Source organism: Drosophila ficusphila, unplaced genomic scaffold (genome assembly GCF_018152265.1).
Source record: "Drosophila ficusphila isolate 14025-0441.05 unplaced genomic scaffold, ASM1815226v1 contig_286, whole genome shotgun sequence".
In the NCBI taxonomy this organism is placed as follows: Eukaryota; Metazoa; Arthropoda; class Insecta; order Diptera; family Drosophilidae; genus Drosophila; species Drosophila ficusphila.
In genome coordinates, this window is record NW_025064189.1 from 5,867,364 (window position 1) to 5,883,388 (window position 16,025).

The 16,025-nt window shown below is 34.1% G+C and overlaps 1 protein-coding gene across 2 annotated transcripts in view; it reads left to right on the plus strand.

Moving 5' to 3' along the window:
- Positions 1 to 4,210: 4,210 nt before the first annotated feature.
- LOC108100507 (adenylate cyclase type 2) overlaps positions 4,211 to 16,025 on the plus strand; it is a 45,337-nt gene continuing 33,522 nt past the window's right edge. For both annotated transcript variants that reach the window (XM_017204458.2, XM_017204459.2), the window contains exons 1-2: positions 4,211 to 4,481; positions 15,036 to 15,397. In XM_017204458.2, the coding sequence (XP_017059947.1) occupies positions 15,214 to 15,397 (184 nt within the window). In that variant the 5' untranslated portion in view covers positions 4,211 to 4,481; positions 15,036 to 15,213. The remainder of the gene's footprint in view (positions 4,482 to 15,035; positions 15,398 to 16,025) is intronic.

The following is a 16,025-nucleotide window of genomic DNA, read 5'->3' on the forward strand; positions in this document are numbered from 1 at the left end:
TATTACTTCAGTGCTTTAGTGGCTTTAAGTTAAGCAACTTTAATGGGGAGTGTCGAATGCGTCAGAAAACGGTGGAGTTAGCCATCAGATTTGTGCGTGTCCGGCAGGACATAAAAAACAAACAGCAACCCCTCCAATCGGCATATATTTTTTCAAAGTTCTCGTTTTCCCTTCGCTTTTTTTTTTTTTTTGTTTTTTATGCCTCTGACCCCCACGGACAGTCAGAATAATTTGCGTTTATATTGAATTTGTTTTTCGTGGGGTTTTTTCTGCTGGAGATTCAATCCAAAGCTCGCAAGAAATTGCATGATTTGTGAATATATTTATTCAAACGGTTTTGCGGTGGGCCCCGCATTTACATTTCGACATTGATTTTTGCTATAAGCAATCCAGGTTTGTGTTGATTTTATACGTCTCTATTTTTTGTGTGAAGGTTATGTGAGTGTAAGAAAAGTTTGATTATTCTACAGGATTGTGGAGCCCGTATACTCACAACTATTATTTTTTTTACAATTTATAAGGCTTTTTTAGGTAAGTTAAACTTAAGTTTTTAAACTAAAGTTGTTCTTACTATTATAACAATTAAAAGACAAAGAAGTTTGTTTAAAACTTTGTGAATAAATTATGCAGCCAGTTTAAATTCTGATTTATGGTGCGTACCCAAAATTTGCACCATTTATTCAAGCAATTTAACCCTAATTTCAAACTTGTTCGGCCACTCTGCTCCAACTTGCAGCTGAATGTGTCAAATAGGAAAGGACAAAACACATTTCAGGCTCTTTAAAGGAGGATGTCAACAAGCTGTTGCCACAATACACAAAAACAAGCACAATTTCCAGCGCCAGTTAATTGTCTACCAAAGGACAGAGATCCCGAGGCAGCCGGGCTTTATTATTGTTGCGAATTCTGCTGTTGTTTCTGTTGACTTTGCAGTTCCCTAATTAAGTCGAGCGCATTAATTAAAGAACACTGCGTAATTAGGCTTTACGTCCTAGCCAACTGACTGCCTCTTAGTCATATATCCACACCAAGTATGTGAGCAATTTAAATAATCTTTGACCACGGTCGGCTTTAAATTGATTTTCCCGCACAGGAAAAGCTCAAGGGAGCCCATTAAAAATGCAAAAAACCTTAGAGGCTATATTGACTATGACCCCCGGTAAATGGCATTGACTGACATTTAATAGCCGTTCATTAAATTATCATTTACCTGTTTCAATTTCATGGCACACACCAATGTCGAAGAAAGTTAAAACCTGAAAATGATTTACGGTAAGAGAAAGTGAATAATAATGGAGCTTAATTTTTGTTTCTATTTTAAAGGTATTCTTATATTAATAATACTTTTGTTAATACAAAAAGAACACACAAATATATTTAGCTATATAATTCTCAATATTTAAATAAATAAAAAATATGAAATTTATAATGATTTTCAAATTTAAATATGAGTAAATACGAGTAAATTTAAACCATTAATGAGTCAATATATTTCAAAAGCAAAACTTTGTCTTAGTATATTTTAAAATTCTATTCGAAGTGCGTTCTGTTTTGTGAAAATATTCATTTGAAATCATGATATTCATTAGATATTCAACACCAAGTCTGCTAAATACCAGCCTATTCCGATTCGAGGAAAACTCCCAAGGGGAAGAAGCCTTTTGGCTTTTGGCCACCTTTCGCTGTCCTGTCTGAAGTGGCCATCATTGAGCCAGGACTAACTTTTCAGAGCGGCGTGCGAAGGTAAACATGTTTTGATTTCGATCTGGTAATGTATTATGCATTCCTCCTACCCTCGAACTCACTGGAACCCACTCTTGACCTTGGGGACACACCAACACTTAAAAAAAACTATTATAAAATAATTTCTTAAATATAAATAATAATAAAATTTAATGTATAAAATAAACAGTGTTTGAATCTTAAAAGTAAAGAAGGGTAATCAGTATTTTGTTCCTATATTTTTATAATATTAAATATTTTTGTCTAAATAGCTTGGAACATTTTTATCTGTGTACTTTTGGCACTCTTTAATCTATCGGCTGGCGAGACACCTTTATCGGGGCGCAAATATATGCAAAGTCCATTTGAGCCTTCAATTAGTTAATTTGCCTTGATCCTCGAGTACTTCACTCGGCGGCTTTACACATTTCAAATTGCCTTTTAATGGTGGCTTCGGCTTAAAGCTGCTTTATTTCTGTGTGCCCACCAGTTGAATTTCCATTATTATTTATGCAAATCCGAAATCCCCCAGGAGCACCATGGAAATGTTGCCTGCGAATTTTTGTCCTCCGGCAATGTGGTGTACACCGCACAACCAAAGGTGTGTGTCACATGTATTTTGCGTGTTTTGTTCGTTAAAAATTTATTGGACTCCAAATGAATTTGCGGCAGAAAGTCAGCAATTAATGTTAATAAAGTAAGTACGATGTAAGGGAATGAAAACTCTTGTTTATATAATTTTATTTAATCTTTAAGAACATTGCTGATTCGAATTGGTTGCTTTTACCTCAAATTAATTCCGATCGATTACACATTTTAATAAGTTATTGAAAATAAGCTTAAATTTAAGGTAATTAGAAGTAAAATAACTTTCCATTTTACTCATACAATGGCTAACTTTGTGGACATCTGTTGCCGATGCTCTGCCTAAACTCATTACGTATACGCCCCGTGTTGTCAGACGGAAATTGCACAAGTTAGCAAACACAGTGCAACCAAAGTACTTACGTTGTGCAGGTGTTTGTGCGTCAACAAAGCCGTTCAAACATTTTCCTACACTCGGACAACAGGATCCAAGGGTGTTGGCAACGACTGTTGACAATATCCTGCTAAGCTGAAATTAACAGGGATCCAGCTGAGCTGCAAGTAAGTAATTTAATTTCAGGAAATTGAGGTTGAAGTGCTGTTGGTGTCGATTGCACAAGCTGCAAATCAAAGTTCTGTCAACCGGATCTTGCAATTAAATGGAAAGTCCTTTGTGAAAATCAATTGCATTCCTTTCGAACGTTTTTCATAAAAACCAAGAATTTAATTGAAGTTTCTATTAACAAAAAACTTCAATAAAAAAAACCTCAATTAAATAACCGTGATAAGTATGTAGTTTAAAGATTACACATTTCCTTGATAACAGTGGCAAAGTTTTAAATTGAATTGCACTTTTAAGAACGTACTTGAAAAGATTACAAGGAATGAATTAAAAACCTGAGTTGTCGTTTATTGTTTGCTTATTGCTTACTGTCAGATTTTATAATGATCGATTCATCGACTAGTTTATATTTTGGGCCGATTAACACAATGGCAACCAAAGTGAAATCCCAAAAATAGAAACTAAAAGCCCATGATGCATAAAAATGCTCTTGCATAAAAAAGGTTTGATTGAAAAAAGTTATAAACCAGTTTGGAATAATCTATGGTGTGGATTTAACTTGAGCACAAAAAACTGCAAAGTTCATTGCACATTTTCTATTACGGGTATTAAACTTTTAATTATGGATTTTCGTTAGCCTTGAACAATTGCAATCAGTGAAACCCAATCGAAAAGGTAGTGGAACTTTTTGCTTGTAAGTATTATCTTTTATATAGAACTCCTATGTGTAACAAAAAATATATTAAGTATAGTAAGTACATACCCCTTCTATAATTGTCTTTATGTATTTAATCTCGCAGTTCTATTAAATATGTAGGTTATAAAATTTGTATAAAAATATATTGTCATCGCTAGTAAATTAATAATCAATGTTTGATATGTCTGGCTGTGATTCCTCCACTCCCTTATTGGGAAAATCCACGCAAAAGATGAAATGACAATTTATGGATAATAATAATAAAGGTTTAAGACTGTACCACATGGCGTATGATTAATAATGTTTGGGTAGGGCTCATATTCTTCAAATTTTTTATTAATATTATACCCATGTTTATTATATTCATAGGTAGGAGTATTACAAAATAAAGTATTATTTCTTTTAAGACTTTTGGTCAATCACAAGTTATTGGTCATCGAAAAGTGCCGGCGTTTCGAATTGTTATTGTGATTTTATTTTGAAGATGAAAACAGCGACTAACGGTTTGGCTCTCTTCTCCGCTCGAGTTGCTCTCTCGAAAATGATTGGTTGCCGCTCATTTGACAAGGTCGGCAACATGTTGCGTGTGTTCAGCCTGTTGGACTTTTGGTTGCCCAGTCTCAGTTCTGATTAGAACGTGCACGGGTGCGGTTCGCTGGCGTTTCGAAAGCGGTTTACAAGCGGTTAACAGGCCGACGCGTTTTTCGCGCGTTTCCTTGCCAGCGGAAAAAGCAAGTGTTTGTGTGTGTGTGGTGTGTGTGTGCGTGAGTGTCAGTGTTAATGTGAGTTTTTAAAACAACATGTGCCATTGGGAAATGTCGCCTAATATATATGCACAAATTATAAATAAATATATTTATTGATACAAATGATTAGCAAATAAACAGCTTAAAGGAGTCAACAATCAAAAAAAAGGTATTTTAAAAAATTAAGCTGAAGCAAACGAATGATTAATATAAACGGAAACTTTAAGCGTTTAATTAATATCAATACTATTAAAAAGTGTTTGGATAAAATGTTTCCATTCTAAGGGAAATATTTACAACCAAACCTTCCAAATGGAAACTTTTTTTTCGAACTGATATAAATAAAAAAACCCGATAAAACTAGTTTTCAAAGAAAACAATAAATTGTGATTCAACCGTGCAAATTATTTTATTTCGATTGCATTCATAAACCATTAAATTCGCATCATTTAGATATTTAAGTTCATTGTTAGGTTATGAAAAACAAACAGTGATTTCCTCGTTTAAAAAATGAAACCAATCCAACAGCAAAGCGGAATTCGAGCAAAATACAAATCGACAAAATAAACATCGAACTTGGGGGACCGGCAAAGTGTTTACCTGCGATCTGCTTTCATATAATCAAGTGTAACTAATTGCCAAGCTCAATAGCAACTGAAATTAGCTAAAAATACAAATACAAAAATGCGATGCGAGACGGCGAGCGAACGTATCTGAATCTGAATGGTTAGCGACAGATCGAAATATATATTCACAGCCGTTTCTCGCTTTCGAGCGTTTTGATAGTGCTAATCGCATCTGATTTCGGTTTTCCATAAAATATTTATTTTCATTTGAATTTTGGTTAGCTGTTTATTAATTAAAAGCAAGAGCCGCGGCAACAAAGTCAACCTTAACAACAATAACAATAAACAACAACAACAAGTGTCCCCGAATTAAAAGAAAAAATTAATGCTGCTTTTAACTTGGCAGCTGGTAGCGAAATTCTGCGTCAGTTCTGCTTGTTATTGTTGCTTTTTCGTGTTTTTTGTTAGTGTTTCTTTTTTTATTATTTGCAATTTATTTCAACGGCCGAACGAGTTGATGATCGCCTATGTGTGAATGTCTGATGAAAGAAGTGATACAAAACATATATGAGTTCGTTTGTGTACATATTTTCGTATACAGCTGTGTTCAAATGATTGTGGTGGAGATTTTTAAACGTTTAAAAGCATTTTGCTAAGAACAATATTTGGTGTTTTCCTAACGAACTCGAGTTTAATTAAAAATTCAGATTTAGTAAAATAATCCCAAGTGATTCAAAGGGAAATTTGTAACATATTACAAAGCATTACATTTTTGTACGCATTAAAAGTGTCTATTAAAATCTTTTTACTTTGAATTAAGCAAAAAATATATATAAAAATATAAAAAAATATATACTTTTACTATAATTATGAACGCTGCTGTTTATTTATTTATTATCTTAAGTGGCTGTATGTCAGTTGACTTTGGCATTATTAGTATTTATAGTTGCATATCTCTTAATACATTTTTGGCAGAATAACTTAGAACTTACCCCAGTTTATAAAAAATAACAGCTAAGCCTTGTAAATATTTTGAAAATTTAGTATTCATCGTGGACATTTTCAAATGTTATAACTAATAAAATTCATTAGCTTATATTGCCTTTCAGTATCAACAATGACCTTAGCCAATGTCCTTCTGTTTATGTTTCATAATTTCGATTTATTTTTAAATTTAAACCACAATCTTAACAACACCAACTCATCCGAATCGTTTGCCAAATGCTGTTGTCTTTAAATAAATCAAGTTATAAAAGTGTTCTAGCAGATTTCGTTTTGGCTAACGGCTCCGCATTAATAAATTAACGCCCCCACTCAGCGTTCCTCATTTTTTCCAGCTTATTTTTTATCTTTATAGCAAAGAACAAAGTCAAGATTCTATAAAAAAAAGTGTCATGCTTCGTATATAAATATGTGAGAATAAAAACCAAATCAAAGCCACTTGGCATATGCTATTCCGATAACGAAATGAAGAAGCGACCTTTTTCGGGGTTTTTGGGCAGGGCCATTATCAAATAGCGATAGCGCCGATAAAATACTTTATTAAAGCCGCCAGTAAGTCCAATGAGACAAATTGTATTTTAAACACTTTTTTTGCCACATATATTTCGGGGTTTTTTTTTTTATCAAGGACCTTTAAATTATAAAATGATTGACATCAAACGTCTCAAACGTTCGACTTATCAAAAGTGTCTAACTAGGAATGAGTAATGCTCCTAATAATTATTAACGATTTATTATTTGTATACAAATATATGATCAGCCAGTGAGTCATTGCTACGGGTTTTATAAGATTGTTTGGAAAATTTCTTATCATTTTGAGTTGTTTTAGCAGTCTAGACCTTATCTTTATTCTTTTGGATAAGTGTATAAAAATAATATAAATTCTATTCAGAATTTTGGTCAAGTTACAGCATATTTTGATACATTTTGTCTGCTGTTTAGTATATAAATGTGTGAAATTCCTCTTTTAATTTACCAAAAATTCCTTAAGAAAATTTTATTTAATAAATCAAATCCACATATATGTATTGAAGAAAATAATAAATGTTGGGTTCTGAAAATATGCTGTCGCCTGTTTTTTTGTGTGTGTGCCTCGCCTTTTTTTCACATTTCCTCTGTGACTTGACTTTGTCAAGTTTAAAAAAATTTGTGAAAATTGCGTTTTTATTTGCGAACACAGTTGCAGCGGCAACAATGTTTGTTGTTTTTCCTTAGGTCACACAGCTTCTTATTTTCACAAGATCTCCGCCACTATATAGTATTACCCGTACATACATATGGTACATACATATGTGAACGAAGCTTATTTATATTTATTTCTCGTTTGAATTTAATTAAATTTGCACATTTGTGTTAAATTTTCAACACATGTGTCTGTCAGTCTCTCGTGCCCGCTGCGTGTGTATGGGTGTCTATCTATGAGGGACTTTGTGTCAGTCGGCCGATCCGTCTATATGTCCGCCCGTCTGTCTGTGTTTGTGTGCCCCCTATGTGTCAACCTAGACGCCTAATCAAACAACAGCAACAACGAGAGCTATATCAGCCAAATTCCAAACCCTCTACAGAGAGAGAATAATCTGTAATCTTTAAACTATACACAAACATTAATATTAATATATATGATTTCATATAAAATTAAATGCATTAAGGAAATCAGTACAATTTTATAACCACTTGTGTTTAATATTTTGTGAAAAATAAAGATATTCAAATACCAACTTTAAGCGAGATGAACCTAGGTATCAAAAATAAGAAAAACTAAAAATTATTTAATGTCTAATTTACCTTATAAATGTAATGAAACTAATTTTCATGTGTAATTGAGGGAAGACCTGCAGCAAAAGTTATAATAAACATGTGTAATGATGGGAAACGAGAGTAAAGCAAACCGAAAATAAACACAGGCAAATTGAAAACTGTAACATATTAAAGATAAAGGGGATTTATTAAAAATTTTCAAGGGAACATTTTGAAAACAGTCTAGAATCATGATATATATAGTGTTTATAAATAACAAAGAATAAAACCTGTTTCGTCTTAATTAAGCGTAATTATAGACAATAAACAATGTCTCGCTGCAAAACTAATGTGAGAAAGTGTTTTCAAATTGTAGTAGAAAACAATTATAAGCTGTTACAATTAAGAAATTAACAATCGTCGCAGATCATTCACATTTAATGGAGATAAATACTGCTGAAGCTACGAGATGTTCTGATATCAAACTCAATTGCTTTCTATAAAAATGTCATTAATTTTATTTATATAAAGCCATATGCTTTTCCTCTTGCCCCATTTAACTTATTTTTATTATTGCATATCCATTTAAAATCAATTTATTTTCCATTGTTTTTCTTTAGTTTTCAGTGGGCATTTTAATGTATTGCGGCATTAAGCAATTATATGTTGGCTTAAATCAATATTCATTCATTGCACAAAAAATATGAAATAAATTTGGCATAAAAGTAGTTGATAAATACATTTTAATTGGAAAAGCATTGAATAAAATCAATTCTCAGTTTATTTTTAAAATCACTCTTGAATACAGACTAATTAGTTTTTAATTAAACCATTTAGCTTCTGATTTTTTAGAACCTTAATATTTTTTTAAGCTTGATATTGGTTAGATATTTGTACTTGGAATGAATTTTACTTGCGTCGCTCGCAATTTATTGACGCAAATTGCATCTTAAGATTTGATGAAATTTTGCTTATAAAATTTAAAATTATTGCAATCAATTTGCGAGTGCAGCAAATTTGTCTTCAACGTAGATTTGTAAGCATTTCCTTTCACACTTGTCCGACTTGAGAATGTCAAATGATCGCGCAACATTTTTCAACCGATAGCAAATTGATTTATTTGCCCAGGCCTTTTGGCCATAACGCAAAGGCCGCAGCCTCGCGATGCCAGAAGCCAAAAATTGATTTCATCCGAATGGCTAAGAGCATTTGCACAAATCTTTGGGCTGGGCCACTTTACTGGTCCTCACCAAATGGGCGCGAAATATAATTTTATGGCAAATCAAGTTTGTCTTGCACATTGCACAAATATTTCATTTTGACACACAAGTATTTCAGCAATATAAAGAATCCAAATGAAATGTATTGCACTCGCATCCGAATCCGAAATCCAAAAGCCGCGTGGAAAGCGATTTTCTGCATTTCGCCAATTCACAATGTTTGCCATTGTTTATTTGTATTCTTAATTACCTTTTGTTTCGGTTTGGCAACCGCTTGACTGCCGCTTTTCCCTCGATCATTTTTTTCATTTTCTTTCTTTTTTTTGGCTAAGATTATTTTTAGACTTTTGATGTCGGCGACTTTAATGGCCGGCGGTAGCTAATAAAATCGCTTAGCACATGTTTCAAACATTTCTTTTTGGATCTATAAATGAGCAATTAAAGCATATCTTAATGCGATCATCCCAGGGAATGGAATGCAGCTAAAAATGGATAAGCGAGTACTAGAAACACTTAATTAAATTGTCCTATCAAGGTCTTTTTGCTTATGAGCTTGTCCAGAATGCTCAGAAAGTGTGCTCCCGAAATGGGTAAAAACTGGTATAGCCAGTTCGAATTGGTTTGGATTAGACAGCCATTTCGCGCTTGAGTTTAATGAGACTTGCACTCCAGACACTTGAAAGCGTCTCAAATAATAAATGGATAATTGCAGTCCAAAAAGTAAGCTAATAATGCATTAATAATTTTATAAAAATAGGTTTCAATTAGAATTTCTATTGATGTGTGAGCTAGATAAAAAACACTTTACTTTTATTGAGAAAGGGTTTATGAGCTGTTTGATTGCTTCCCAAGTTTGTTAAAATAAATGACTCTGGCATGTAATTTATGTTTTCATTGGCAACCGCTCGTGCCGCCTCTTAATTAGCCCAACTTCATGCCAGTGCCTAATTGATGTTTTCCCCATAAGTAGTTTATGCATTCTCTGCCAAATCAAATTAAACACCATCCAGCAAAGCGGCAGGAGTCACGCATCCACCCACCAATTGCAATTCAAGGCAAGATGGGACGTGCTAAGGAAAAACCGCAGAACTAGGGTCTTGAATCCACAGGAGCCGCCCAGACCGCAACAGCCACACCCCCAAAACACACACACACACACCCACCCTACATATACATACCCCAAATATACACATACAACCCAAGGGCGGTTAGCCTAATTCGCATTTAAATGGCTCTCTGTCTGTGGACGAGAAGGTTTGGCTAATGAATCAGCATTCATCTGTCAAGAGCAACACAAATTTTCGCATACTATATAATAGCTGCCTAGCATTTATTTTATTTTCATTTGTTTTGTTGGTCAGCAATTCGAGCATAGAAAACAAAAATTAGCCCTCTATTGAAGTTTGTTGTGCTCTGTTGGCGGTCCAACGTTGCGTATACTCGATGTTTTGTGGCCGGTCACTTGGGCTTTGATTGCTGATGAAGGCTGCAAGGACCTGCACTCCATCTAATTGCATTGCAACTAAAAATCCCTTCGCCCTTCGTTTTTTGGCAGTCAATTAAGAAAGTTTCTCTCGAGTCCCAAGTTTTATGATTCGCACTTCAGCTTCCTTTTTGTAGTTTCACTGAAATTTTGATTTAATTTTCAGCTTGTTATTTGGGCAACAGTTTCAGCCAAGACAAACCGCCCACGAAATGTAGCTTCAATGTTTTCTTAACACTATTTAGTTTGCTCTTTCAAATGATTCTAAAGTTATTTTAACAACTTAGGTCAATATATAAGGAATTTAAATAAAACAACTTCATTAAATAGATTTGAATATTTTTTTAAAATAGAAAAAAATTCTTTCTGTTCAAGAAAAACGATTTTTTTTAGGTTTTTTTTTTTAGTTTATACTACTTGTGTTACAAATTTTGTCCTTAAAGAGTATTCAAAATTGTGTAACATTAATCTACATTCTTTTTACTGCCTTGTGTTATTAATAAACAGATGTTCAGCTTTATGACCGCTCCAGCAAATTTGTTGGCGTGAGCAAAATTTAAGATGACCCGAGGTTGATAAGAACATAAAACAGAGATGAAAGCATGTGTGAAAAATTTTAGGGCTGGCAAAAGTATAAGCAAACTTAATTGGATTTGGAAGTACATTAAAACCAAATAAAATATAATGCTTGAAGAACAAAACAACTTTTAGAGAAACAAACTTTAAGACAAATTTCTTAAAAATACCTCATACAGATAAATCGTAGGGGTTGCATTGTTATTTATACTCTAAGCACATCATCTATTTTCCGAAAGTTAATCTTTAATACCTTTGTCTCCAATGTGATAAATATGGTACGCAAAGTTTGTCCAATTATATATAAATGATGACAAACGCACGAATATAATACTTTCCACAACCCCAGAGAGGTGCTCAAGTTGAAATATGAGAGACACGCTGGGCATCAAAATCCCCGAAAGCGGCGGAAAGAAAACTTTTATCACCCCCCACGCCCAACTCGCCGGAACCATTGGAGTGGCGAAGGCAATAAACACGGGCGTAATCATTAATCATGCGCGATCAAAGTCAAAGATACAAAAAACAGACACACATACGTACTATATACGTTCAGCAACACACTGAGAAGCCCACTGACACACTAACACTTGCACTCACGCTTATTCAATCAAGTGTACACCTAAAGAAAATGTTTAAAGAGATTTATAGTTAAAAATATTTGGATTAAAGAAATACAAAATACAAATCATAGGTCAAAACTCTTAATGCCATTTAAATTCTATATTAAAATTCAATCAATGAAATTTAAATCATTTAAAGAGAAAACTTTTATTGTTAGTATTTAATATTTATTTTTTGTGAAAACCCCTTTTTTTCATAAATAATTTTTTTTCGGTGCACAATTGTTCCGGGAACGGGCATCATTTTTCTGGATGGATGGTTGGGTGGCTGGGCGGTTGGGCGCTACTTTAATCAATTTTAAACCAGAAACACAAAACACTTGGAATCTCATCGTTCAAAAAAAAAAAGAACGAACGCCAGGTTCCTTGGGCAAATATTATTGTATATAAATGTTGATTAAAGGCAAAAAATTATATAGCCGCGAGCTTGAATGGGAATGTGGGGAATTTTCGGGTGATAAATGCCAGCGGCTAGCAAACAGACGACGTCATATTTATCAAATTGGAAATATTAACACACATTTTTATATACTACGTATAAAACGCTGCGAGTCATTCGTGCACCTTTCGAACTGCAATAAACGGGGCAAATTGAAGAGTAAAAACTGGAAAAAGGAGAACAAAAATTTATGATTTTCCGTTCATCCCAGTCCACGGTTGCCTCACTAATTCAAAAGACGATAATTACGATAATAGGTTAAGTGCAAAAATTATGATAATTGGCCGACGAGAAAGCAACGCCCTCGCTTTCAGTGCATTCTCATTCTCCAGCGAACGAGAGGAAAATATTAGCAAGTGCGAATGAGATTGCTCATCCGCCACGTTCGCCGGCTAGCCATAAAAATATGGCAATGCAGATTTTCAAGGAAATGCACATTACAGAGCCATATTTATGGCTTATGGCTAAACTGCAGATAATTTTTAAAATGTTTACTCGTGGAAATTGAATACACGGTGCTAAATATTTGTGAAAAAGTTTGTTTATCAAAAAAAAAATATATATAACGGATGGTAAAATATTTATTGGTCCATGGCTGTTGAAATGAAAATAAAGATGAAATTAATAGAAATAAAGAATATAATATACAAATAAACCAAAAAGTAACTAAAAGTAGTAATTATTCTTCAAAATAATAGAAATACTTGATCAACATCAAAATTGCTGTCAAGTTAAGAACACTGCAATTGAATATTCGCAAAAAATTAAAACAAACTTGAACCTAATCTGTATATGAATTTAAGCAGCCTGCAAAACGCTTTGTTTATTTATTTCCATTTCGCTTATTTTTGCACCACTGCTGCTCTAAACTGAAGCACCCCTCTCGGCAATGGCAAAGCGTAAACAAACCCCCTTTTTTCAAAAAAAAAAAAAAGAAAAACAAAAAGCGAACACACGAACCGGCGAGCAAAGCCAAACAAAACAATTCAGAAAAGAACTGAGAGCCCATCCAAAACCCAGCAAAATGCGGCTGAACAACAATGGATCTCCGTATATTTATTTATGAGTAGTTTAAGCGAGTGCCCCCGCCTCTTTGTGTTTTTTTTGCTGCTGGTTTTTTTTTTTTTGCTGTCAGGGGTCAAACGCGTGGTCGCTTTTCCCTGTTTGTGCGCTTACAAATGCGAAATTCCACAAGTGTCCACTACAAAAACGAGACTGAGGCGAGAATGACAATGAATTTGAGTTGGACTTGAAGCTTATCAGTGGCGCTATTATACGCCCAATCTAAGGTCTTTGAGCAAGGCCAACTTAAATGAAAATAGCTAGCGAATTGTAGAAGTATAATCTGCAGCCTGTGATCTGTAAAACTAGATAAAAAGTTAAAGAACTTTTGAAAAGTAGCAAGAAATTCTAGAAATATTAAATACTTTTCACAGACTAAGAAAGATGTTCTAACTTAATATTTATCAGATTTATCAGTAGCTGCTAATACTTCAAAAGAATTCAAAATTTCAAAAATTAAAATTTACAAACACCTGCACATGTTTTTATAAAATATTTCTTGACTATTAGGAAGAAAATATTTTTTTTGTTAAAAGTATAAAAATTCGATAATTTTCTTTTCCGCATATAATTTTTTAATATATCTAAAAAGTAAATAATCTTTTTAACTGCATTAACCTGCAATAGCATAAAAATAAATATTTCGTTTCAATAAATGCGATTTAAAAGCCAATTTGTGTTTACAATAACTCTTTGTTTGTATTTCCCAGCGATTTCTGTGTAAAGAAAAGTTACAAATATTAAAGAGTTTCCACAAATATCCTGAAGCGAAAACCAGTTAAGAATTTCGGTCTTTGTTTTTACTGTCTCCAGTACACAATTCCTGCAATACTAAGTTTATTTATTTGCGCTCCACTTCAAATTAAACTGACACAATTTAACTTGACCGAAAGATGCAACCGTAAGCTGCCAAGCGAAAACATTGAGCAATTCTGAGTAGCAGAAAGTTTTCCCAACTTGGGTGAACAACGGTGGCGCCAAAGTGTAGTTAGTTTGGTAGCTTGACAAAAGCAAAAACTTTTCCCCCAACCCCGCGTCTTAGTCAATGGAAAAGCGGGAAAAATAGGGTTGGGGAAAATGGGGTGGTGTCGCATGTCGCATGCCTTAAGGATATGCGAGAACTTCACCCGAGTCGGCCTGACATACTGACATTTATTACACAGTGCTCACAGGACTTGCAAACATGTTTTCCTAAAAATAAGTGCTTGGGAAATGTTTTCGTGCTGATTTGAAAAACTTCATAAGTAAGAAAAATGTTTTTCAGTTGTCTTGTTTGTAGAAAAACACAGTGACAAATTAAATAAAGAGTTTAGATACATTGAAGATAGAAAGCCTCTCCCTATTTCTATTTTATGGAAATCAGTTGAATTTGTTTAATCATGGAAAATACATTTTAGTTTCTTAAATTGTAAAACCCTATTCTTTGTAGTGTAATTTTATCTTCTCCAGATGAGCCAAGGAAAAAGTTACTTTTGTTGCGTTCTGCTGGCAACTTTTATAATTGCTGCATAGACAATTTCAAGCACAGCCCACAAAAGCAAAACATATTTACATACTGAGGCACATACGTTTTCTTTGTAAAACTGCCGGGAAAAGCGAAGTGGAAATACGTTAGTAAAGTGTTGGGTCTAAAAACAACATTTAAGAACATCAAACAAAGTGAACAATAAGTTCGATGCTGTCACTTTTACCTACTGTTGCATCAAACATTCGAGAAAGTGCAAATTAAAAATGTTGGGATATAAATGGATCATTCTCCACATTGAATAAAACATATTTTATCGAGAGTTTAAGCCTTTATACAAGATTTAGATGTTATATGGAATATATAATAATTTTTCCATTCACATATCAATGTTAAAATCGATATGATGTGCAAATATTTTATTTTTATCCTGATTAAAGCTTCAATTTAGTATTCTTAATCAACTTGTTAAACAATAACAACTTATTTTTGTGAAAGAAAGCTTTCGGACTAAACCATTACCCTTGTTTTCCGTTTCGTTTCGCTTCAGTTTGCTTTCTCCATTTCCGCACGGAAGGAAGGAAGTCGGCAACAAGTGTTGGGCACCCAGAAGCATAAATTGGCAGGACCTTTTGGAAGAAGGGGGCGAGGCAATCAGGACACGCAGCTGGCGGCTGTAGGAGGTAGTGCCACCCCTTTTCCGCCCTTTCCGCCCCCCGATTTCCGCCATGTTAAATCGCAATGCGGAATCTGCGAAGACGGAAAACGGCAATGCAAATGCAACGAATCTGATTGTTAAGGCCAGCGGAAATGCAGCTCAGCCCAAGACGATGACGTCATCGGCGGCCAAAATGACAGAGGCTCTGTCGGCCTCGCTGGCCGATTTGAGCGAGCAGGAAAATGGAACCACGGGTGAGTGTGAAAATCTCTGTTAATCCTTGAATGGGAAAAGCCTCTTCAAATCAAATTAGTTTCACAAAGGAAGCATTTGGTGTACACAGAAATTTTGATTTGAAATGTGAATTTTATATTAAATATTTATTAAAATATATTGCATAAAGCGTTTAATTTATTTACAAATTTAATATTTTTAAAGAATAAATAGAACACACTCTTATTTATAAAATTAATATGGTGAAAAATAATTCTAATTTTATAATTTTAAACCTCAGTTTGTAATTTAGGTTCTTATACAGGTTTCAAGTTCTTTGCTTTATGTTTCGATTTCTTTTCCACACCAAATGGTTCGTTTCTTAACATATTGTTTCACTAACAAAACGATTACTTTAAAGTGGTGCGACAATCTGAAAGCCAACTGTATTTAAACTCCTGTTGTTGGTCTATTAAATAAGCCCCGGGCTCGGTTACCATTCATCTTTTGGTCAGCTCAGGGCCGTGTTAGCTGGTTGCCTTGGTTTGGTCCTTAAATTGAATGGCCCAACCCCGATTCGCCGCGGACCCTCCTATTTTATCCCCGTGGCTGGCTGGCTGGCTGGCTGATGTAACCCCGTGCGCTACTTAATTTGGGCTTGTCACGATA